The sequence below is a fragment of the Choloepus didactylus genome, chromosome 1 (assembly GCF_015220235.1).
Source record: "Choloepus didactylus isolate mChoDid1 chromosome 1, mChoDid1.pri, whole genome shotgun sequence".
Lineage (NCBI taxonomy): Eukaryota > Metazoa > Chordata > Mammalia > Pilosa > Megalonychidae > Choloepus > Choloepus didactylus.
Window position 1 is genome coordinate 153,394,556 of NC_051307.1, and position 27,227 is coordinate 153,421,782.

The 27,227-nt window shown below is 35.8% G+C and overlaps 1 protein-coding gene and 1 pseudogene across 4 annotated transcripts in view; one reads left to right on the forward strand and one right to left on the reverse strand.

Annotated features, from left to right (window-relative positions):
- ATR (ATR serine/threonine kinase) overlaps positions 1–27,227 on the forward strand; it is a 133,905-nt gene that overhangs the window by 46,107 nt on the left and 60,571 nt on the right. For all 4 annotated transcript variants that reach the window (XM_037843431.1, XM_037843422.1, XM_037843438.1 and 1 more), the window contains 2 exons: positions 14,921–15,127; positions 15,924–16,037. In XM_037843431.1, coding sequence (XP_037699359.1) covers positions 14,921–15,127; positions 15,924–16,037 — 321 coding nt within the window. The remainder of the gene's footprint in view (positions 1–14,920; positions 15,128–15,923; positions 16,038–27,227) is intronic.
- On the reverse strand, positions 7,457–9,451 carry LOC119510028 (annotated as a pseudogene).

Here is a 27,227-nt window from a genome sequence, read left to right on the forward strand (position 1 = left end):
TACAATTCAATAGCATTAATTACATTGATGATGTTGTATTACCATCCCCACCATCCATTACCAAAATTTTTTCATCACCCCAAACAAATTCTATACCTATTAATCAATAACTCCCCATTGCCCACCCCACCCCCCCCCAGCCCCCGGTAACCCCTTGGCTACTTTCTGTCTCTGTAAATTTGCTTATTCTAGATATTTCATTTAAATGGAATCAAACAATATTTGCCTCTTTGTGTCTGGCTTATTTTACTTAGCAGGATGTTTTCTAGGCTTATCCATATAGTAACATGTATCAATACTTCATTCCTTTCTAGGACTGAATAATATTCCACTGTATGTATATTTCGCATTTAGTTTATCCATTTATTTGCTGATGGATATTTCAGTTGCTTCACCTTTGGTTATTGTGAATAATGCTGCTATGAATGTTGATGTAAAAATATGTTTGACTCCCTGTTCTGTTCTTTGGGGTGTATACCTAGAAGTGAGATTGCGAGGTTATATGATATTTCTATATTCAACTTTCTGAGGAACCACCAAACTAATTTTAACAACAGTTGTACCTTCTTAACATTCCTACCAACAGTGTGCAAGGGTTCCAAGGTTTCTCCACATCCTCAATAACACTTGTTATCTTCTGTTTTGTTTTTTAAATAATAACAATCCTAGTGGGTGTGAAGCAGTATCTCATTGTGGTTTTGATTTGTGTTTTTCTGTTGACTAATGATATTGAGCATCTATTCATGTGCTTATTGGTCTTTGTATATCTCTTTGGAGAAATGTGTCTTCAAGTCCTTTGCCCATTTTTAGATTGTTGAGTTGTAAAACTTCCTTATATATTCTAGATATTAAACCCTTATATATATATGGCTTCCAAATATTTTCTACTGTTCTGTAGTTCTTCTTTTTACTTGCTTGATAATGTCCTTTGCACAGAAGTTTCTAATATTGATGAAGTATAATTTATCTGTTTTTTCTTTTGTTATTTGTGCTTTTAGTGTCATATCTAAGAATCCATTGTTAAATCCAAGGCCATGAAGATTTCCCCCTCTGTTTTCTTCCAAGAGTTTTATAGTTGAAGCTCTTAAAACCACAGTGTTCATTTAGCTCTTAAAAATCATAATGAATTTGGATACATTTTGAGTTAATTTTTTTATCTGGTATGACTTAGGAGTCCATCTTCATTTTTTTGCATGTGGACATCCAGTTTTCCCAGCACCATTTGTGGAAGAGACTATTCTTTCTCCATTGAATGTACTTGGCACCCTCATTGAAAATCATTTGACCATAGATTGTAAGTTTATTTCTGGACTGTAAACTCTATTCCACTGGTCTATATGTCTATCCTTATGGCAGTACCACACAGTTCTGATTACTGTAGCTTTGTAATAAGTTGTGAAACTGGAAAGTATGAGACCTATAACTTTGTTCTTCGTTAGTTGTAATGAAGCTAAGTTTTTAAGTTTACTTGTTCAAGAGGCCAGTGAACTTTATTCTGTTCCTTGGGAAAATAATATAGCTTATTCCTAACCTTGATAATAGTGACAACTGGTATTTAAAATACCAGATCACTATAAATGTATAAACTGGAAAAACTTTAAGTTCGTGGATACAAAGCTGGGTTCTTAGGACAAAAAATATACATGATGGCAAGAATCCAGAGACTTGTGTTTTCTCAGCCGTACCTCACAGATACCAGCCCAAAACACCTAGGAATAAAGAGAGAAGGAAGTGAGTTTCTTTCCCACCTGTGGCAAGAAGATAGCATCAGATTTGAATGCAATTTAGTTAACTTCTAGAAGAGCACTGTCCAAAAGAAACTGTGAGGATGAAAATGTTCCAATCTGCACTATCCAACAATAGCCACCAGCCACATGTGGCTCTCGTGAGCATGTGAAATATATGATCGAGAAACTGATTATTAAAATTTAATTTAATTTAATTTAATTTTGCTTAATTTAAATTTAACTAGTGACATATGAATAGGGGCTATCATATAGGACAATGCAGGTCTATAAGATGGTTGAATCTTCAGGAATGCTGGAACTTGAAATCAATAAGATAACAAAGCTAAACATCAAAGAGTCTTTGTAGTGGGTACAGTGAGAATCCATGAGAATAAAAGCCAAAAATTTTGTTTTAAGAGTTCAGATCTTAGCCAGAGTGCAAAGAAAAGATTCCTTTAGGAGTGGGTTGAAAGGAGGTATTTATTTTTGAAAAAGACCTAAAGTTATGGTACTTTTGGCTAAACAGATGGTCGAGTATAATGTAGCAACAAAGGAATTCCAAATGATGAGTGAAATAAGATAATGAATGACTGCTGAGCCTTAAACATTTGACTGTTTTTTGTATATCAACCCTGCAAAAAGCCTCCAGGAATATTCATTTTTGAAGGCATAACTGACAACTAAGCTTAGTAGTTCACAGAAAATTTTGACCTCCATGGGTCTCTGAAAAAAAAAAAGTCAGGCTATAGATTAAATTAAGAAATCATATATTCTTTTTCTGAGAGTTAATGCTATGCAGGTTGAAGTGAATCTCTTTGTTGAAATTCCAGAAGGACAAGTTGTTTGTATTGAACCAAAACAAACTTTAATGACAATACAGAATTCAAATAAAAAGACACATTTCCTAATGATTACAAATTAGAGAATGAGTATATTGAAAATAAAACTTGTAGAAACTTCCAAGTTGTCCTGGGATAATGGTCAGTGCTGAAGTCTAAATCTCTACATACTGTCCAAAAAATCATATAGCATAACAAGGAGAGCAAATAAAAACATACATGATAGTCACCTGCAGCATAACTATAAGACAAAGAATATAATAAACTTCAAATGACCTGTAAGTAGAAGAACTGTCTGAGTTCATGTCACAAGCCTGTGCTGAGAAAGTTAGAACTGGTAGAGATTTTATGATAAAGAAGAACGTGAGTGGAGGAGCTAAGGGTGATGGAACAAAGACAAAATCACTAACAGAAAGAGAAAGTCCTACTCTTTTATTGAAATTAGACCTAAGATGTGTTATATCAGAACACTGGCTACAAGGAACAGACTTGAAAATGTGCAGAAAGTGTGCAGGACTTGAAGGTAGCAGTCTCCAAAAATCATTGTCTCTGTGGAGAAGGAATAGAGAAAGTGAAAGAAGACCTACTACTAGAATGAAACAACAGGCCAGGAGGTTCACAGGGAGATTTTACCAAATCTTCAAAAACTGGATAGTTTCAATCTGTTTAAATTGTTCCAATGCATAGAAAATGAAAGAAAATTCCCAATTTTTTAAGGAAAAATATAATAATATTTGCTAAACCTTTTAAAGGTAGCATACAAAACAGTAAAAGATCATTATCATTTATGAATATTAATGAAAAAATTCTAAATGAAATATTAACACACAGAATCCAACATGACATTAAGAAAATAATATCCCATTACCAATTGGGATTTATTGCAGGATTGCAAGGATGGTTCATATTTGGAAATCCATTAATAAAATCCATTAATAGAATAATAGATCTAAGAAGAAAAATCAGATTATTATCTTTATAGATGCTGAAACAGCTTTTGACAAACTTCATCACCCATTCCAGATAAACTCAAGAAAATAGGTATTGATAAATATTAATATATGATAAATGTATGCATATACATATGTGGTGTGTATTTCTGTACGTATACATACATATGTATATACATATTTAATGGGGAAACAAGGAACATTCCCACTAAAGAAAGGTTGCCAGTTATCACCACTACTACTTAACATTCAATTGGAAGTATTGGCCAATGCATTTAGACAACGGAAAGTAATTAGAGATAAAAGAATTGGAAAATATGTAAAACTGTCTCTATTTGCAGATAATATAATGGTATGTTTGGAAAACTGTAGAGAATAATTGATAAAACTAATGCAGGCAACAAAATAATTCACTAAGGAAAATAGGAGGGCATAAATTAAATAGAAAAATGAGTACTCTACATATAACAAACAGTAGTCAGAAGATTTATTGGAAAACATTATTTAGAAAACAATAGAAAAAGAACATACATACTAATAAGGTTAACAAGAAATGTATAAACCAATAAGAGGAAAACTTTGAAACACTCCTGAAAGACACAAAAGTATGATATAATTAAAAATTGGGAAGAAGTCTTTATTATTGGATAGGTTGTCTCAATATTATAAAAATGTTAGTTCTACATAGGGTAATTGATACATTTAATGCAATATCAATAAAAATATCAACAGGTTATTTGTTTCTAAACTAGAAAAGTTCATGCTAATGCTCATGGGGGAAAAAACATGTAAAAATAGCCAGGAAACTCTGAAAAAGGACAGCTCTATGGGTAGAGGATTCAATAGCCCTACCAGACATTAATATACTCTGAAGCCTCTATAATTATAACAGCATGTTGTTGGTGCATGAAAACACAGAACAGTAGGAAAGAATGGAAATCCAGAAGTGGATCCATGTATATACAGACATTTAGTATCTGTGATAAATATGGAATTTCAATAATTTGGGCAAAGATGATTTTTTTTTTGACACATGGTTAACCATCTCTGGGAAATGACAAAATTGTATCCATATATTAAAAAATCTTTCTAAATAGAGGAATCAAAAGCATTCTTTAAAAAATGTTTTTGTTAAAGAAGTTGGAGTTTTACAGAAAAAAATCATGCAGGAAAAACTGAATTCTTATATATCCCCTTTCCCCTCCAACACACACACACAGTTTTCCCTATTATTAACACTTTCATTGGTGTGGTACCTTAGCTATAATTGGTGAAAAAATATTGTAATACTACTATTAACCATAGTCCATAGTTTACATTAAGGTTCACTGGGTTATACAGTCCTGTTTTTTTTTTAATTTATTCTAGTAACATACACAAAAGTAAAATTTCCCTATTAACCACATTCTGTTATATAATTCATTGGAGTTAATTACATTCACAGTATTATGCTAGTATCCACCATCATCCATTACCAAAACACTTCGATCATCCCAAACTGAATCTGAACCCATTGAGCATTAACTCCCCATTTCCTACCCCCTACCCCTAACCCAGCCCTTGGTAACTTGTATTCTAATTTCTTACTCTGTTAATTTGTTTATTCTAATTATTGCGTATCAGTGAGATCATACAGTGTTTGTCCTTTTGCATCTAGCTTATTTCATTCAACATGGTGTCTTCAGGGTTCATCCATGTTGCATGTATCAGAACTTCATTCCTTTTTTACAGCTGAATAATACTACATTATGTATATATGTCACATTTTATATATCCATTTATCGGATGATGGACACTTGGTTCATTTCTGTCTTTTGGCAACTGTGAATGTGAATAATGCTGCTATTGAAAGTCCCTGCTTTCAGTTCTTTTGGGTATATACAACTGGGATTGCTGGGTCATATGGTAATTCTATAAGTAACTTTCCAAGGAACCACCAAGCTGTCTACAGCGGCTGCATCATTTTATATTCCCACCAACAACAAATGAAGATTCCTTTTTCTCTGCATCCTCTCCAGTACTTGTAAATTTCCATTTTTTTTCCTAATAGTGGCTATTCTAGTGGATGCGAAATGGTATCTCATTGTGGTTTTGATTTGCATTTTCCTAATTGCTAATGATGTTCATTATCTTTCCATGTGCTTTTTGGCCATTTGTATATTTTCTTGGGAAAAATGTTTATTCAAGTCTTTTGCCCATTTTTAAATTGGGTTGTTTGTCTTTGTTGTTGAGTTGGTAGGATTTCTTTATATAATCCAGATTTTAAACCCTTATTAAATATGTGGTTTCCAAATATATTCTCCCATTCTTGTGGTTGTCTTTTTGTTTTTATGATGAAGTCCTTTTTATTTTTTTTTTAATTTTATTTTTTTAAAATTTCAAATAGTGATTTAATCTGGAAAGATATGGTTTCTTCTTAACCATTGTACCAATTGCATAGCTTTGATTTGAAAACAAGTCCTAGTGGATAGTTACAAAGTTATTAGAATATGTGAAGTGAATTGAAATAGAATGTTGAAAAACAATCTGTTTTGGGTAGATGTTAGTGTAAACTTAGAGGGAAAAAACAGTCAATAGCAAAAAAGTTTTAAATAGGTTAATGCTAAGAATAATAGCTTTTGAAGTTTCTGTTTAAAAATAAGCTTAATAAACAACAATACAAATTTTAATTCAAAAACTTATCTCTTTCAGATGCCCTATTTTTTTTGCATACAGCAGAAAATACATTTTTCATAGTTTTCAACATGGCATGTAAAAATGAGGCACTAGTTAGATGTACTTTTTTTTTTATTATTAAATTCAGTTTTATTGAGATACATTCACACACCATACAATCATCCATGGTATACAATCAACTGTCCACAGTATGATAACATAGTTATGCGTTCATCACCACAATCTATCTCTGAGCATTTTCCTTACATCAGAAAGAACCAGAACAAGAATAAAAAATAAAAGTGAAAAAAGAACACCCAAATCATCCCCCCATCCCACCCCATTTGTCCTTTAGTTTTTATCCCCATTTTTCTACTCATCCATACACTAGTTAAAGGGGGTGTGATCCGTAAGGTCTTCACCTTATTATACATTGTATAATAATGTAATCTACATTATTATATAATTGTCTTCAGGAGTCCAGACTGCTGGGTTGGAGTTTGGTAGTTTCAGGTATTTACTTCTAGCTATTCCAATACATTAAAACCTAAGAGGTGTTATCTATATAGTGTATAAGAATGTCCACCAGAGTGACCTCTCGACTCCATTTGAAATCTCTCAGCCACTGAAACTATTTTGTCTCATTTTTCATCCCCCTTTTGGTCAAGAAGATAATCTCAGTTCCACGATGCTGGGTCCAGATTCATCCCCGGGAGTCATATTCTGCGTTGCCAGGGAGATTTACACCCCTGGGAGTCGGGTCCAACGTAGGGGGGAGGGCAGCGAGTTCACCTGTCGAGGTGGCTCAGTTAGAGAGAGAGAGGGCCACATCTGAGCAACAAAGAGGTACTCAGGGGGAGACTCTCAGGCACAATTACATGCAAGTTTAGCCTCTCCTTTGCAGTAACGAGCTTCATAAGGGCAAGTCCCATGATCGAGGGCTCAGCACATCAAACCGCCAGTCCCAATTGGCAACATCAACACCAGTCCAGGTGAGGAAGTCCAACACTTCTGCACCTTCCCCCAGCTCCTCGGGGTTGGGGGGAGGAGGCTGTAAATACATTTTTTATTCTCTGTCCAAATTACTCTGGGATGTGTCACTATTTCACTCCAGCGTGTACTAACCTACCGTATCTCACTTCCTATTCAAAGTTCCATGCAATTGTGGTATTTGAACAAATCGACTGTAGAGTTAGATGTTCTTTTAATATATTCACAAAAATAGGATTTTCAGTCCCATCCCTGGGCTTATATCTATTCAATGTTTTCTGAATAGCAAAACTCTTCACAAAAATAAATCTTCTGAAGGAGATGCATGAGAGAAACCAAGGAATGCATTGTCTGCCTCCATCACGGGAACAGTTTCTTCTGTAAATGCTCCATCAGAGTTCTTGATATCATCTGGTCCAGCCACATTAAAATTAAATGGTGGTGGAATCTTCTTTTGCACAAGGTCAGTCCAGCATAGAGATTGAAAAAAAGGATGATTCTGAATTTTGAGAAGGTCTTCTTTGGCACCGAGTCGATTCTGCCTGTCTTTCTCTCGGAGTTCTTCCAGAATGGACCAGGCTGTGAGGCTCACTCCTGGCCTCAAACTCAGGGGCTTGTGAAGAATAATATTGTCATACATTTCAGCATCATCTCGACCATAAAAGGGAGGCAACCCATAGAACATTTCATACAGAACAGCACCAAGGCACCACCAGTTTACTGTGTTGTCGTAGGGTTATTTTCTGATGACTTCAGGAGCAAGGTACCAGCACCAAGGCACCACCAGTCAGTCTACTATGTTGTCGTAGGGTTATTTTCTGATGACTTCAGGAACAAGGTACTCTGGTGTCCCACAAAATGTGGTGGTGGTGTCAGATATAGCAGTTCCTTCTTTACAAAGCCCAAGATCTGTTAAGACAACATGTCCCTGACAAATCCAGGAGTACTGACTCCAAAAGAATATTTTCTGGTTTTAAGTCTCTGTACACAATTTTGATGGAGTGCAAGTAATCCAATGCACTAGTGATTTCAGCAGCATAAAACCTAGCTCTGTGTTCAGGAAAAGACCATTTTCTTTGTAAATGAAAGAACAGCTCCCCTCCATTAACTAAATCCAAAAACAAAATAAAGCTTTTCAGTTGTTTGGAAAGAATAATGTAATCCAACCAAAAATGGATGCTTCACATTTTTCAAGAGCACATTACGTTCGACCATAATATGTTTTTGTTCTTTTCTGTTGAGAACAATTTTTTTCTGTAACACTTTAACAGCATAACATTTTCCATCCAGCTTCCATTTTGCAAGAAGAACCTTGCCGAAGCTTCCTTTTCCAATAACTTTTATGAAATCAAAGTGTGTTGGTTTGGCATGAGGATTTCCAGATGGTGCCAAGTTGATGTTCTGTGAGATCGAGTGTAGCTTCTAAGTACTTCTTGCATCCTCATCTTCAGATGGTTCTGACTGATATTTTGGTCTGTCCATTTGAAGGAAAGCTCTGACATCTGGATGGTTATAAAGCTCTGGATATCTAAGTTCTCAATGAATTCATTCAGTCCCGTTCTTCTTTGTTTAATAAAATAGTGTTGTAAAACTTATCAAATTCTGCATATCTCCTGAAGACTAACCATTCATTCCTGCCAGCTGAAACCAGAACTTTATAAACCTGCTTCCCTGAGAGTCTGTTGACTCCCCTCCCCTTCTAGAGGTTGTGAGCTTCAGACCCTCAGTTTCCCTTTTGCTCTGTTTTTAATATATTTCCCAGTATCTTCTCCTCTGCCCAAGGAGAAGTGTGGCTGGATGTAGCACAGGGCATCCTATGACAGTTTTAAATTTTGATGAAATCCCATTTACCTAGTTTTCCTTTGTTGCCCATGATTTTGGTGTAATGTCTAAGAAACCATTGCCTCACATAAGTTGTGAAAGATGCTTCCCTTTGTTTTCTTCCAGGAGTTTTATAGTTTTATTTTTTATGTTTAGGTCTTTGATCTGTTTTGACCTAATTTTTAGATAGGGTGTAAGATAAGGGGTCCACCTTCATTCTTTTGCATATAGACATCCAGTTTTCCCATTTGTTGAAGAGACTCTTCTTTCCCAATTAAATGTTTGCACCCTTGTCAAAAATGAGTTGGTCACAGATGTGAGGGTGTATTTCTGGATTCTCAGTTTGATTCTAGTGGTCTATATTCTATCCTTGTTGTGCCAGTACCATAGTATTTTCTTTTTCTTTTTCTTTTTATTAGAGAAGTTGTAGGTTTACAGAAAATTCATGCATAAAGTACTGAATATCCATATACCACTCTCTTATTAACACCTTATTATTATTATGGTATATTTCTTACACTTTATTAAAGGATATTTTTATAATTGTATTATTAACTATAGCCCATCATTTACAATAAGATTATCAGTGAGATCATACAGTGTTTGTCTTCTTGTGTCTGGCTTATTTCACTCAACATGATGTCTTCAGGGTCCATCCATGTTGTAAAGTGTCAGAATTTCATTCCCTTTTGTGGCTGAATAATATTACATTGTGAGTATATGCCACAGTTTGTCCATTCATCAGTTGATGGACACTTGGGTTGCTTCCATCTTTTGACAATTGTGAATAACGCTGCTATGAATATTGATGTGCAAATATCTGTTCTACTCCCTGCTTTCAATTCTTTGGGGTATATACTAGAAATGGGATTGCCGGGTCATATGGTAATTCTGTACTTAGCATTCTGAGGAACACCAAACTGTCTTCCACAGTAGCTGTACCATCTTAAATTCCTGCCAACAATGAATGAGTGTTCCTATTTCTCCACATCCTCTCCAGCACTTGTAGTTTCCTGTTTAACACTGGCCATTCTAGTATGTGTGAAGTATCTTACTGTGGTTTTGATTTGCATTTTCATAATAGCTAGTGAGGTTGAGCATCTTTTCATGTGCTTTTTAGACATTTGTATATCCTCTTTGGAGAAATATCTATCCAAGTCTTTTGCTAATTTTTTAATTGGGTTGTTTTTTTATTGTTGAGTTGTAGGGTTTCTTTATATATTCTGGAAATCAAACCCTTATCAGTTATATGGTTTCCAAATATTTTTTCCCATTGAGTAGGCTGCCTTTTTACCTTTTGGACAAAGTCCTTTGAAGCAAAACAGTATTCAGTTTTAAGGAGGTCCCATTTACCTATTTTTTTCTTTCATTGCTTGTGCTTTGTGTGTAAGGTCTAAGAAACTATCACCTATCACTACTGTATTTTGATGATGCTTCCTTACATTTTCTTCTAGGAGTTTTATAGTCCTGATTCTTATATTTAGGACTTTGTTCCATTTTGAGTTAATTTTTGTGTACGGTGTGAGATAGGGGTCCTCTTTCATTCTTTTGCATTTGAATATCCAGTTTTCCAAGTACCATTTATTAAAGAGACTGTCTTGTCCCAGTTAAGTGCATCGGGAGCCTTGTCAAAAATCAATTGACCATAGATCTGAAGGTCTGTTTCTGAGTTCTCAGTTAGAATCCATTGATTAATATGTCTGTCTTTATGCCAATATCATGATGTTTTGACCACTATAGATTTGTAATATGCTTTAAAGTCAGGATGCGTGAGTCCTCCAACTTCATTCCACTTTTTCAGTATGTTTTTGGCTATTCGATGCCCCTTGGCATTCCAAATAAATTTAATAATTGTCTTTTCCACTTCTGTGAGGTAGGCTGTTGGAATTTTAATTGGTTTTGCCTTGAATCTGTAGATCAGTTTGGGTAGAATTCTCACCTTAACAGCATTTAACCTTCTAATCCATGAACACAAATGTCCTTCCATTTATTTAAGTCTTTGATTTCTTTTAGCAATGTCTTGTAGTTTTCTGAATATAGATCCTTTACATGCCTGGTTAAATTTATTCCTAGATATTTGATTCTTTTAGTTGCTAGTGTAAATGGAATTTTTTCCCTGATTTTCTCCTCAGTTTACTTAGTACTAGTTGTATAAAATCACTACTAGTTTTTGTGTGTTAATCTTGTATCCACCACTTTGCTGAACTCATTTATTAGGTCTAATAGCTTTGTTGTAGATATTTTGAAACTTTCTTAAGATCATGTCTTCTGCAAATAGTGAAAGTTTTACTTCTTCCTTTCTGATTTGGATGGCTTTTATTTCTTTTTTCTTGCCTAATTGCTCTAGCTAGAATATCTATCACAATGTTGGATAATGATGGGGACATTGGGCATCCTTGTTTGTTTCCTGATCTTAGAGAGAAAGCTTTCAGTTCCTCACTGTTGAGTATTATGTTAGCTGTGGGTTTTTATATAAGCCTCTTATCATGTTGAGAAAGTTCCTTTCGGTTCGTATCTTTTGAAGTGTTGTGACCAAGAAAGAATGCTGGATTTCATCAAATTCCTTTTCTGTGTTGATCGTGATGATCATGTGTTTTTCTGCCTTTCAACTTGTTAATGTGGGGTATTACATCAAATGATAGTCTCTTGTGTTGAACCACCCTTGCAACCTGGAATAAAATCCGCTTGGTCATGGTGTACAATTTTTTTAATGTGCCGTTGAATATGATTTGCAAGTATTTTATTGAGGATTGTTGTATCTAGTTTCATTAGAGAGATTAGTCCGTAACTTTGTTTTCTTGTAGTATCTTTATCAGGTTTTGGTATTAGGGTGATGTTGGCTTCATAGAATGAGTTCAATTCTTCAGTTTTTTTTTTTTCAAAATTCTTCAATTTTTTCAGACTTTGAGCAGGATTGGTATTAATTCTTCTTTAACAATTAGTAGAATTCACCTCTGAAGCCATCTGGTCCTGGAGTTTTCTTTGTTGGGTGGCTTTTTTGGATAACTGATTGAATCTCTTTCCTTGTGATTGGTTTGTTGAAGTTTTCTTTTTCTTCTGGAGTCAGTGTATGTTGTTCTTGTGTTTCTAGGAAATTGTCCATTTCATCTACATTGTCTAATCTGTTGGCATATAGTTGTTCATTGTATCTTCTTATGATCTCCCCCCCCCCCCCGTTCTTTTCTTCTGGAGAATGCCTTTAGTATTTCATGTCATCTGCAGATAGGGAAAGTTTTACTTCTTCCTTTCCAATTTGGATGCTCTTTACTTCTTTCTCTTGCCTAATTGCTCTGCTAGAATTCCAGTGCAGTGATGAATAACAGTGGTGACAGTGGACATCATTGTATTGTTCCTGATCTTGGGGGAAAAGCTTTCAGTCTTTCATCAGTGAGTATGATGTTAGGTGTGGCTTTTTCTTATTATATGCTCTTTATCATGCTGAGGAAGCTTCCTTCTATTCTTAGTTTTCTGTGTGTTCTTATCAAGAAGGGGTTCTGGATTTTATTAAAGGCCTTTCTCTATAGAGATTATGTAGGTTTTTTTCCCTTCATTCTCTTAATGTGGTATATTACACTAATTGATTCTCTTATGTTGAGCGCATATGTGGGATAATTCCCACTTGATTGTGGTGTATAATTCTGTTAGTGTGATATTGAATTTGGTTTATTAGTGTTTCGTTGAAGATTTTCGCATCTATATTCATAAGAGAAATTGGGCTGTAATTTTCATTTTAGGTATCTTTATTTGGGTTTGGTTTTAGGGTGATGTTGGCCTTATAAAATGAGTTAGGAAGTGTTCACTCTACTGCAGTTTTTGGACGTTTGAACAGTATTGTTGTTAATTCCTCTTGGATATTTGGTAGAATTCCCTTGTGAAGCCATGTTGGTCCTGAGCTTTTTTTTGTTGGGAGGTTTTTGATGACTGATTCAGTTTCTGCTTGTTATTGGACCACATATTCATTTTAAAAATTCTTTTTCAATTCAGATTTTCCGCACAAAAAGAAAACCCAGTTTAGCTTGCCTATAATTGAAATAAGGTGCAACCTTTTTTGGGGCACTTAGAAGATAAGTATATATTTTTAATTCCCTTTTATCTAGTTTTCTTAGAGTCTGTTTTGTGTGTGAACTTGAATATGAGCTGCATTTATCTTTGCCAACTAACGTGTCCTTTTTCTTACTAATTTCTAATTTTAGCAAGTGAATAAAAGTATAATTTTTTTACACTTTTTTATTGTGAAATATAACATATATATACAGAAAAGTGATAAGTTTCAAAGTACGATTTAACAAGTAGTTAGCAAATTTAAAAGAATGTTATGGGTTACAGTTCTACCATTTCAGTTTTCTTATTGTGAAGTACAGCATATATACAGAAATGTGGTAACTTTCAAAGTACTATTTAACAAGTGGCTATAGAGTAACTTTTGAAGCATGTTATATGGTACAGTTCCACCATGTCAGTTATTTCCTTCTAGCTATTCTAGTACACTGGAAACTAAATATATATATATATATATATTTATATAAAGATTCAGTATTCCTAATCCTTTGTTAAATTCTATCTTGTCAATTGCTACTCCTCTCTCTTGTTTGATCATTTTCTCAATCTTCAGAGGTGTCTGGGCAGTGAACACCCTAACTTGTTCATATTGAACATTATGGGGAAGGGGGATGCACCTGGTGGATGCTCTTAGAGAGGCTGTTGCCTCTGGGTTTTGGGATTTATCTGGCATAGGAACACTCTGGGGGATTTAAGTTTCTGAAGAGTAGGCTTAGTTAAGGAAACTTTTATAGTCTCAGATAGGTACCTAGGTATTCTTTTATATTTTTAGGAGTACTGTTCATTAGGGCTTGGCATACTGTGGGCATTTGGAATATCTAGCTGGAGCTTGCTTAAGGGTGACCTCCAGGATAGCCTCTCGGCTCTATTTAAAATCTCCTAGCTACTGAAATCTTATTTTGCTACCTTTTCCCCCTTACAATTTTTATATTAGTATTAACTGATTACAAGTTCCTTCTTTTATACATTTATGCCTGAATTAACCTCCTGTTTAAATTAAGTAGTCAATTATTGAGGATTCTGGGTAAGATAAAATGTCTTTTATTTTTCTTTGTAATGTGTTACTTTAATTTGTGTCACAGTTTTAACATGGTGTTTGAGTGCCCATCTATGCTTTACTTTAGGAAGAAAAATATAATATAAATAATTAGTTATAAAGTGTTCACAGAAGTACGTGTCCAAATTTTATCTGGTTTGAGAATAGTCAACAGATTTTTTGTTACAGCACCTTAAAGAGATAGATGAAAAAGCATTCCTTGAGCCAGTATCTTTTTCATTTAAAGCTACATCTTTTTTCCTTCATTTAAAAAAAATCATCCCCACATTATCTTTTTCTCATATCCTTTCTTCCATCTCTGTTGGTTTTTTAATACATTTTGTAATCTTCTTGTTCTAACTAATAGCTGTTCTCCTTGATTTATCTAGTGAGATGTCTGTCCATCATTGAAATGTTTGTTATTTTTGATCTTCTACTTTGCTTCTTTACCTTATATATTTGTTATTGTATTTATCATATGATATTTTAATTATTTGTTTGTATACATGTATATTACCATTAGATTGTGAACTCACTGAGATAAGGCCATTTCTTGCTCATTTTTATGTACTGTAGTAATACTCAGTAAATGTGTTGAATGAATTAACAAGACTTTCAAAAGCTCTGAATGATTCTAGTCCTACAGAACATATTGTAAACTACATTATGTGAACTCATCAAAAACTAGTTAAAAAGACCACACTAAAGGAACTGAACTTTGTCAGTATTTTTGCTAGATATTCCCTAATAGTTGTTTTAAGCTTTGTTGTTTAGGAAAATGAACTCATATATAAACTTGATTTGTGATTGTTTTTATAAAGGTTCTTTATATTTTTACTTTAGGAAAAACTGATAAAATATGCAACAGATAGTGAAACAGTGGAACCGGTCATCTCACAGTTGGTGACAGTGCTTTTGAAAGGTTGCCAGGATGCAAACTCTCAAGCTCGGTTGCTCTGTGGGGTATGTTTAGGGGAATTGGGAGCTATAGATCCAGGTCGGCTAGATTTCTCAACAACTGAAACCCAAGGAAAAGATTTTACATTTGTGGTAAGTAATGGTATTTGGAATGTCTGAAAGAGTTCTCGGTCCTAGTGGGATTTCCGTATTCATTTATAAAGAACTATTTGGGTTAGCTTTACTGATAACTTGATAAAACCAGATAATATAGGTAACTTCTGGTTTTTTCGTAAATACTATGGCAGAGACCTTTGGCCAAAAGTAATTGAGTTTGGACTCTATCTTGTGTGTTGTTTACTTTTAAATAAAGCATCTTGATCTAATTACAACAAATACTTAAAGCCTGATTAATTAGTTAAACATTACTATTAAAACACTGTTACTTCTGTTTTTATGGGAAACTAGTTTCCCAGGGTGTTCTAATACTATGTGATAAAAAAGTTTCTGTGGTCAAGGAGTTTTGGAAATCCATGCCAAACAGAATTAAATAGCACTTTCAGTATATCAGTGTTCATTGTGAATCTCCAGGGAAGCAATATGTTAAAATTATTTCTTGGAGCATCTCCATTGACTAGGATTCTACAGAATGCAATTTAGGAACTGCTCATAATTATGTATATGATTTTCTTTTTAAGAGTGTAAAAACAAAGGAAACTGTCAGAGTTATGCAGAAGTCAAGTGATTGCAATACACTTCAGAAATAGTCTTAAAAGCCTTTGTTATTGACTTCTTATCTACATTTTTTTAAGCCTTAAACTGAGATTGAACCTCAGTGTCCCTTCCTTCTCTGTTAAATTCACTAACTTAAATTCATGATTGAAGGCACAGTACAACTTAAGCAAATTTAACACCCAATGTCCTTGAATTTTTCCTTGTTTTTATTGAGACTGGAGTAGAAGATTCAAGCTTTGCTTATGGATTATTGATGGAGCTAACAAGAGCTTACCTAGCATATGCAGATAATAGTCGGGCCCAAGATTCAGCTGCCTATGCCATTCAGGTAAGAGTACAATTAGTGATTACTAATTTTACGTTCTTGAATTGTATTAAGAAAACTATAAATTCTGTACTTAGCTCTTATTTTTTTTAAAATATCATTTTCATTGTCAAAGTAATATAAGTTCATGATAAAAATTTCAGAGTACAGAAATGTACACTCTTACCAGATTATTATAGATACATTAAACAATTTCTGTGTATCTACAAATATGTATGTTTTCTCCACCAAACAATGAGATCATAATATTTAATATATTCTGTAACTTGATTGTCTTTTGTGCTTAGTAGAGGTGTAAAGATGGTGTTGGGGAAAATAACAGCTTATTTATATGTTGCTGGCAACTATTCGGTAGAGAGGGGAAATATGACACAGGATAGTATTGATGTAATAATATTTAGCAAAAAAAGTGCTAAAGTAGAAAGAGTGACCTTAATTAAAAATAAGGATAATTAATCTGTAGTAACAAGAGAGAAAGAAGAGCTTTGGGCACTGATATTACTAGATAGATGCGAGGATGCTAATTGTAGACATCTTTTCTGATTGCTTCCGTTTTCTCAATGGAATGGGAAGCAAAGTCTAAAACAATGACTGTATTAGTTTTCTATTGCTACTATAACAAATTAACAAAAACCTAGTGGCTTAAAACAATACAAATTTATTATCTTACACCTCTGTAGTTCAGAAGTCTGTCACTAGTCTTAGTGGGCTCAAGTCAAGGCATCAACAGCACTGTGTTCCTTTTGCAGGAGAAGAATAGAATCTGCTTCATTGCCAAGGGGAATGGGGCTTGTTCAACAGCCTCTAGGATTAGATTGATCCTACCCATATAATCCAGAATAGTCTGCCCTTCTCAAGGTCTATACCCTTAATTAATCTGCAGAGTCATTTTTGCCATTTTAGGTAACATATACACAAGTTCCAGGTATTAGGGTGTTTTTTTGGTTTCCTAGTTGCTTAAGCAAATATCATGCATTGGGTTGGCTTACCATGGGAATGAATTGAGGCTGGGAGAAGTCCAAAACCAAGGCATCATCAGGGTGATACTCTCTTCCCAAAGACTGGCATTCTGGGCTGGCTGCCAGGGATCCTTGGTCCTTGGCTCCTCTGTCACATCCAGTGCACATGGTGGCCTCTTCTGACCTCTCCCTTCTCTTTTGGGTTCTTTTTTCTTTCAGCTTCTGGCTGCTCCCTCTGGTTATCTCTCTGACTTTCATTCTACTTATAAAGGACTCCTGTAATACAGATTAAAGCCCAACCTGATTCATTTTGGCCACACGTTATCTGAAGTAACATGTCAAAGAGATCTTATTTATGATGGTCCACATCCGCAGGAATGCATTAAGTTTAAGAATATGCTTTTCTGGGGTGCACACCTCCAAGCCCCCATAGTGCATATATGTTTGTAATTGTTACATGGTTTTGGTAAATTGACCTTTTTATCAATATATAGTGTTCTTCTTTGTCCCTTTTAACAGTTTTTTACTTAATGTCCATTTTTTCTAAGATTATTATAGCCATAACCACTTTCTTTTTTCGTTTCTTACATGCATGGAATATTTTTTCCATCCTTTCACTTTAATTTACTTGTGTCTTTGAATTTAGGTGGAATCTCTTATAAAGGTCATATAGGTGGATCATGCTTTTTTTTTTACCCATTCTTCTAGTCTCTACTTTTTACTTGAAAATTTGACCCATTTACATTTAAAGTAAGTACTGATAAAGAAAAAGTTACTAATGTCATTTTCATCTTTGGGATTTTTGCGTCTTATCCTTTTTTTGTCCTCAGTTCTTCCATGATTGCCTATTTTTGTATTTAGTTTATGTTTTATAGTGAACTCTTTAGAATCCCTTCTCATTTGCTTCTCTGTGTATTTTTCCAGTATTTTTTTTGTGGTTATCATTTGGCTTAAATGTAACATCCTAAATCGAAAACAATCTCTTTTGATTTCATAGTTAGTTAACTTCAATAATTTTTTCTTTCCAGGAATTTTTTCACTTTTTTTTTTTAATCCAATTTTATTGGTTTTGTTCACATACCATACAGTCATCCAGAGTGTACAATCAGTTGTTCATGGTACCATTATACAGTTGTGTATTCATCACCACAGTTAATTTTTTTTTCAATTTTTAGAACCTTTTCGTTACTCCAGAAAAGAAATAAAAGTAAAAAAGAAAACTCAAATCCTCCCATACCCTAACCACCCCCTCCATTATTGACTCATAGTATTGGTATAGTACATTTGTTACTGTTGATGAAATAATGTTAAAATAACATTAACTGTAGTATGTAGCTTGCAATAGGTATATTTTTTCCCCATATACCCCTCTATTATTAACTTCTAGTCATAGGGTCATACATTTGTTTTAGTTCATGAGAGAAATTTCTAATATTTTTACAGTTAATCATGGACATTGTCCACCACAAGATTCGCTGTTTTATACATTCCCATATTTTAATCTCCAATTTTCCTTCTGGTGACAAACCTGTCTTTAAACTTCCCCTTTCCACCACATTCACACACCATTCAGCATTGTTAGTTATTTTCACAATAACGTGCTACTGTCGCCTCTGTCCATTTCCAGACACTTAAGTTCAGTCTAATTGAACATTCTGCCCATAATAAGCAACCACTCCCCATTCTTTAGCTTTGTTCTATATCCTGGTAACCTATGTTTCATGTCTATGAGTTTACATATTATAATTAGTTCATATCAGTGAGACCTCACAATATTTGTCCTCCTGTGTCTGACCCATTTCACTCAATATAATGCCCTCAAGGTTTTTTCATCAACTCATTCTTTTTTTTAAAAAAAAATGGCTTTGTTCATACACCATACATTCCATCCTAAGTAAATAATCGATGGTTACCTGTATAATCATGTATTTATACATTCACCACCATCTATATAAGGACATTTCCATTTCTTCCACACAGAAAGAGGAAGAGTCAAAGAAGGTAGAGAGACAAAAGAAAAAGAAAGAAAGAAAGAAAAATACCTACAAAGCAATAAAAGGAAAGATAGAATTAAAGTACAATAAAAGAGTCAGCCAACATCACCAATGCCAAGAATCCCATACCCCTCCCTTATATCCCCCTCTTATAGGCATTTAGCTTTGATATATTGCCTTTGTTACATTAAAGGGAGCATAATACAATGTTTCTGTTAACTATAGTCTCTAGTTTGCATTGATTATATTTTCTTCCCCAATAACACCCCATTTTTAATACCTAGCAAGGTTGACATTCATTTGTTCTCCCACATGTAAAGACATATTTATACATTTTATCACAATTGTAGAGCACTCTAGGTTTCACTAAGTTATACAGTCCCAGTCTTTATTTTCTTTCTTCCTTCTGGTGTCCCACATGCCCCTAACCTTCCTCTTTCAAACATACTCACAGTCATCTTTATTCAGTGTTCTTACATTGTTGTGTTACCATCACCCAAAATTGTGTTCCAAGCCTCTCATTCCTGTCTTTTCCTATCTGTCAGTAGTGCTCTCTTTCGTATTTCCTGTAGAGCAGGTGTCTTGTTCACAAACTCTGTCATTGTCAGAGAATATTTTAAACTCTCCCTCATATTTGAAGGACAGTTTTGCTGGATATAGGATTCTTGGTAGGCAGTTTTTCTCTTTCAGTATCTTAGATATATCACACCACTGCCTTTTTGCTTCCATGGTTTTTACTGAGAAATCCACACGTAGTCTAACCAGGCTACCCTTGTATGTAGTAGATCATTTTGCTGCTTTCAGAATTCTCTCTTTGTCTTTGATGTTTGATAATCTGATTATTAAATGTCTTGGTGTGAGTCTATTCAGATCTATTCTGTTTGCGATATGCTGCATTTCTTGGATCTGTAATTTTATGTCTTTCATAAGAGTGGGGAATTTTCAGTGATTATTTCCTCTATTATTACTTCTCCCCCTTTTCCCTTCTCTTCTCCTTCTGGTACATCCATGACATGTTGCATTCATGCACTTCATGTTATCATTTAATTCCCTGAGACATTGCTCATATTTTTTCCATTCTTTTCCCTATCTGTTCTTTTGTGTGTAGGATTTCAGGTGTCTTGTTTTCCAGTTCCTTCAAGTTTTCTTTTGCCTCTTGAAATCTGCTGCTGTATGTCTCAGTTGTGTTTTTCATCTCTTGTGTTTTGCCTTTCATTTCCATAGATTCTGCCAGTTGTTTTTTCAGACTTTCGGTTTCTGCCTTATGTTCACCCAGTGTTTTCTTTATATCCTTCATCTCTTTTGCCATATCTTCCCTAAACTCATTGACTAGGTTTTTGAATTGGTTAGTATATTTCTTTGAAAATCTTTGATTGTTTCATTAGAGTGAAACAATATCTCAACTGTATCTTAATTGAGGTTTTAGTTTATTCCTTTGACTTGGCCATATCTTGTTTTTCCTAGTGTATTTAGTAGTTTTCTGTTGTCTAGGCACCTGGTTTCCTTCATTACCCCAATCAGATTTTCCCAGACCAGAATGGGTTCAGGCCTCAGAATGGGGTTATATTCAGTTTCAAGTTTCCCTGAGGGTGTATCTTAGAAGATTGCAAACTTTCCTGTGAGGCCTCTAGTCACTGTGCTTTTCCTAACCTGACCAGCAGGTGGCGCCTGTCAGCGTGTTGCTCCCCACTGTTGTAAGGAGGTGTGGCCCCTTTAGTTTCTGTTTTGTCTGTTTCCCCCCAGGCCTGGGCTGTGAGTTCTGAACGGAAGGCAGGCACTAGAGTTGGGCCCCACCTCCTTCCTCTTAGGAAAGATACACCCCCTAGGGAGCTGTCTTCTGCATTTGAATTGTTCCTTTGTCTCTCTGACTCTGTTAACTGAACTCCTGTCTGGGTTAGAGCACTGGGAACTGAGGTTTTCTGCACTGAGGCACTCAGGTTGAGAGAGAGAAAGAAAAAGGGAAAGAAAGCCCCTTTTCAGAGCCAGTCCATGGCCCCCCAGTTTTGCCCATTGGTCAGAGATAGCACGTGGTCTTCTGGGCTCCATCTCCCAGGACGCAGGCTCCTTCTGGCTCTTTCAGGTCAGCTGCCTCTAAAAGCTTCTGTATTTTTTTCTCTGTTTTGTTTTTTTTTTTTTCCCTGTCACCTCCCCCACTCCCCCCCATCCTCCCCTCACTGGGAGCAACCTCAGGGCACTTTGCTGCTTGATAGGGGTTTGTCTATACTTGTAGCTTGTATTCAGCAGTCCACATTTGTTAATTAAAACCCCAGTTAATTAAAACCCCAGAATATAGCTGGGCTGAACTATATTCGTTTGCTCCAAGAATGCATTCTCATTCTTTACATTATTAGTATGATGGTTGGGTCAATCTGAGGAGTTGAGCTGGATGTATTTTGTTTTTCCTCTGATTACCTTCTGTTCAACATCTGCTTCAAATTTCTCCAATATTATATTGTGTTTAGAGTGGATGGTAGTTCATAAGACGTTTTTCCTCAATGTTCCTGGTCCACCCTTAGCTTTTGCTCTTCCTTATGTCTATGCCTCAGAAGGATCCCTGTGCATGCTCTTGACCCTCTCTTAGCAACAGGCTCTTATTGCTTGTTAATTGGTGTTTTACTAGCACTCTTGTATTATGGCCCTCTCTTTCTTAATACCTTCTGTGAAAAGTGGTCTGACAGTACCTCTCTAGATTTCAGTCTTAATTGGTTGCCCTGGTACCTCTAATTTCTGGGTTCAAGAAAAGTTATGATTTTGTAGATTATCTAGTTTTTTCTTGTTGGTAGGAAGCGAGTGATACTCTTTCCGGGTTTGTACATCCTATTGAAGGTCAGAACTCCTGGCAGCAAAATATTTTAAGCAGTTTGTCTATGCTGAATCTTTCCTGTGCGTTCAACATATTTTCGTATAAATTAGTCTGTTAATTTTTGTTCTTTTGGGCTTTTGTAACACGTCATGAAGCTACATATTTACACTAACAAGTCCACCTGGCATAAATTGGTTTAAGAACAAGCACAGAGAAAGCTTCAAAGACTTGCAATTTGGGCAGGTTAAGTCAAGAGCAGAACTAGGAGAGCTCTGAGACAAAACGCAATAATCCACTGGCTGAGAAAATTCACTAAACACCACAACTTCCCAAGAAAAGGGGGGTGTCCGCTCACAGCCATCATCCTGGTGGACAGGAAACACTCCTGCCCATCGCCAGCTACATAGCCCAGAACTGCCCCAGACAACCCAGTGTGACGGAAGTGCTTCAGATAACAGGCACACACCACAAAACTGGGCGTGGTCATTAGCCTTCCCTGCAACCTCAGCTGATTGTCCCAGAGTTGGGAAGGTAGAGCAGTGTGAATTAACAAAGCCCCAATCAGCCATCATTTCAGCAGACTGGGAGCCTCCCTACACAGCCCAGCAGCCCAGAACCGCTCTGGGGGGACGGCACTCACCTGTGACATAGCACAGTCATCCCTCAACAGAGGACCAGGGGGTGCACGGCCTGGAAGAGGGGCCCACTTGCAAGTCTCAGGAGCCATACGCCAGTACCAAGGACTTGTGGGTCAGTGGCAGAGACAAACTGTGGCAGGACTGAACTGAAGGATTAGACTATTGCAGCAGCCTTAAAACTCTAGGATCACCAGGGAGATTTGATTGTTAGAGCCACCCCCCCCTCCCTGACTGCCCAGAAACACGCCCCATATACAGGGCAGGCAACACCAACTACACACGCAAGCTTGGTACACCAATTGGACCCCACAAGACTCACTCCCCCACTCACCAAAAAGGCTAAGCAGGGGAGAACTGGCTTGTGGAGAACAGGTGGCTCGTGGACGCCACCTGCTGGTTAGTTAGAGAAAGTGTACTCCACGAAGCTGTAGATCTCATAAATTAGAGATAAGGACTTCAATTGGTCTACAAATCCTAAAAGAACCCTATCAAGTTCAGCAAATGCCACGAGGCCAAAAACAACAGAAAATTATAAAGCATATGAAAAAACCAGACGATATGGATAACCCAAGCCCAAGCACCCAAATCAAAAGATCAGAAGAGACACAGCACCTAGACCAGCTACTCAAAGAACTAAAGATGAACAATGAGACCATAGTACGGGAGACAAAGGAAATCAAGAAGACCCTAGAAGAGCATAAAGAAGACATTGCAAGACTAAATAAAAAAATGGATGATCTTATGGAAATTAAAGAAACTGTTGACCAAATTAAAAAGATTCTGGACACTCATAGTACAAGACTAGAGGAAGTTGAACAACGAATCAGTGACCTGGAAGATGACAGAATGGAAAATGAAAGCATAAAAGAAAGAATGGGGAAAAAATTGAAAAAATCGAAATGGACCTCAGGGATATGATAGATAATATGAAACGTCCAACTATAAGACTCATTGGTGTCCCAGAAGGGGAAGAAAAGGGTAAAGGTCTAGGAAGAGTATTCAAAGAAATTGTTGGGGAAAACTTCCCAAATCTTCTAAACAACATAAATACACAAATCATAAATGCTCAGCGAACCCCAAATAGAATAAATCCAAATAAACCCACTCCGAGACATATACTGCTCACACTGTCAAACACAGAAGAGAAGGAGCAAGTTCTGAAAGCAGCAAGAGAAAAGCAATTCACCACATACAAAGGAAACAGCATAAGACTAAGCAGTGACTACTCAGCAGCCACCATGGAGGCAAGAAGGCAGTGGCACGATATATTTAAAATTCTGAGTGAGAAAAATTTCCAACCAAGAATACTTTATCCAGCAAAGCTCTCCTTCAAATTTGAGGGAGAGCTTAAATTTTTCAAAGACAAACAAATGCTGAGAGAATTTGCTAACAAGAGACCTGCCCTACTGGAGATATTAAAGGGAGCCCTACAGACAGAGAAACAAAGAAAGGACAGAGAGACTTGGAGAAAGGTTCAGTACTAAAGAGATTCGGTATGGGTACAATAAAGGATATTAATAGACAGAGGGGAAAAATATGACAAACATAAACCAAAGGATAAGATGGCCGATTCAAGAAATGCCTTCACGGTTATAACGTTGAATGTAAATGGATGAAACTCCCCAATTAAAAGATATAGATTCGCAGAATGGATCAAAAAAAATGAACCATCAATATGTTGCATATAAGAGACTCATCTTAGACACAGGGACACAAAGAAACTGAAAGTGAAAGGATGGAAAAAAATATTTCATGCAAGCTACAGCCAAAAGAAAGCAGGTGTAGCAATATTAATCTCAGATGAAATAGACTTCAAATGCAGGGATGTTTTGAGAGACAAAGAAGGCCACTACATACTAATACAAGGGGCAATTCAGCAAGAAGAAATAACAGTCGTAAATGTCTATGCACCCAATCAAGGTGCCACAAAATACATGAGAGAAACACTGGCAAAACTAAAGGAAGCAATTGAAGTTTCCACAATAATTGTGGGAGACTTCAACACATCACTCTCTCCTATAGATAGATCAACCAGACAGAAGACCAATAAGGAAATTGAAAACCTAAACAATCTGATAAATGAATTAGATTTAACAGACATATACAGGACATTACATCCCAAATCACCAGGATACACATACTTTTCTAGTGCTCATGGAACTTTCTCCAGAATAGATCATATGCTGGGACATATAACAAGCCTCAATAAATTTAAAAAGATTGAAATTATTCAAAGCACATTCTCTGACCACAATGGAATACAATTAGAAGTCAATAACCATCAGAGACTTAGAAAATTCACAAATACCTGGAGGTTAAACAACACACTCCTAAACAATCAGTGGGTTAAAGAAGAAATAGCAAGAGAAATTGCTAAATATATAGAGACGAATGAAAATGAGAACACAACATACCAAAACCTATGGGATGCAGCAAAAGCAGTGGTAAGGGGGAAATTTATAGCACTAAACGCATATATTAAAAAGGAAGAAGGAGCCAAAATCAAAGAACTAATGGATCAACTGAAGAAGCTAGAAAATGAACAGCAAACCAATCCTAAACCAAGTAGAAGAAAAGAAGTAACAAGGATGAAAGCAGAAATAAATGACATAGAGAACAAAAAAACAATAGAGAGGATAAATATCACCAAAAGTTGGTTCTTTGAGAAGATCAACAAGATTGACAAGCCCCTAGCTAGACTGACAATATCAAAAAGAGAGAAGGCCCATATAAACAAAATAATGAATGAAAAAGGTGACATAACTGCAGATCCTGAAGAAATTAAAAAAATTATAAGAGGATACTATGAACAACTGTATGGCAACAAACTGGATCATGTAGAGGAAATGGACAATTTCCTGGAAACATATGAACAACCTAGACTGACCAGAGAAGAAATAGAAGACCTCAACCAACCCATCACAAGCAAAGAGATCCAATCAGTCATCAAAAATCTTCCCAGAAATAAATGTCCAGGGCCAGATGGCTTCACAGGGGAATTCTACCAAACTTTCCAGAAAGAACTGACACCAATCTTACTCAAACTCTTTCAAAACATTGAAGAAAATGGAACACTACCTAACTCATTTTATGAAGCTAACATCAATCTAATACCAAAACCAGGCAAAGATGCTACCAAAAAGGAAAACTACCGGCCAATCTCCCTAATGAATATAGATGCAAAAATCCTCAACAAAATACTTGCAAATCGAATCCAAAGACACATTAAAAAAATCATACACCATGACCAAGTGGGGTTCATTCCAGGCATGCAAGGATGGTTCAACATAAGAAAATCAATCAATGTATTACAACACATTAACAAGTCAAAAGGGAAAAATCAATTGATCATCTCAATAGATGCTGAAAAAGCATTTGACAAAATCCAACATCCCTTTTTGATAAAAACACTTCAAAAGGTAGGAATTGAAGGAAACTTCCTCAACATGATAAAGAGCATATATGAAAAACCCACAGCCAGCATAGTACTCAATGGTGAGAGACTGAAAGCCTTCCCTCTAAGATCAGGAACAAGACAAGGATGCCCGCTGTCACCACTGTTATTCAACATGGTGCTGGAAGTGCTAGCCAGGGCAATCCGGCAAGACAAAGAAATAAAAGGCATCCAAATTGGAAAAGAAGAAGTAAAACTGTCATTGTTTGCAGATGATATGATCTTATATCTAGAAAACCCTGAGAAATCGACGATACAGCTACTAGACCTAATAAACAAATTTAGCAAAGTAGCGGGATACAAGGTTAATGCACATAAGTCAGTAATGTTTCTATATGCTAGAAATGAACAAACTGAAGAGACACTCAAGAAAAAGATACCATTTTCAATAGCAACTAAAAAAATCAAGTACCTAGGAATAAACTTAACCAAAGATGTAAAAGACCTATACAAAGAAAACTACATAACTCTACTAAAAGAAATAGAAGGGGACCTTAAAAGATGGAAAAATATTCCATGTTCATGGATAGGAAGGCTAAATGTCATTAAGATGTCAATTCTACCCAAACTCATCTACAGATTCAATGCAATCCCAATCAAAATTCCAACAAGCTACTTTGCAGACTTGGAAAAGCTAGTTATCATATTTATTTGGAAAGGGAAGATGCCTCGAATTGCTAAAGACACTCTAAAAAAGAAAAACGAAGTGGGAGGACTTACACTCCCTGACTTTGAAGCTTTTTATAAAGCCACAGTTGTCAAAACAGCATGGTACTGGCACAAAGATAGACATATAGATCAATGGAATCGAATTGAGAATTCAGAGATAGACCCTCAGATCTATGGCCGACTGATCTTTGGTAAGGCCCCCAAAGTCACTGAACTGAGTCATAATGGTCTTTTCAACAAATGGGGCTGGGAGAGTTGGATATCCATATCCAAAAGAATGAAAGAGGACCCCTACCTCACCCCCTACACAAAAATTAACTCAAAATGGACCAAAGATCTCAATATAAAAGAAAGTACCATAAAACTCCTAGAAGATAATGTAGGAAAACATCTTCAAGACCTTGTATTAGGCAGCCACTTCCTAGACCTTACACCCAAAGCACAAGCAACAAAAGAGAAAATAGATAAATGGGAACTCCTCAAGCTTAGAAGTTTCTGCACCTCAAAGGAATTTCTCAAAAAGGTAAAGAGGCAGCCAACTCAATGGGAAAAAATTTTTGGAAACCATGAATCTGACAAAAGACTGATATCTTGCATATATAAAGAAATCCTACAACTCAATGACAATAGTACTGTCGGCCCAATTATAAAATGGGCAAAAGATATGAAAAGACAG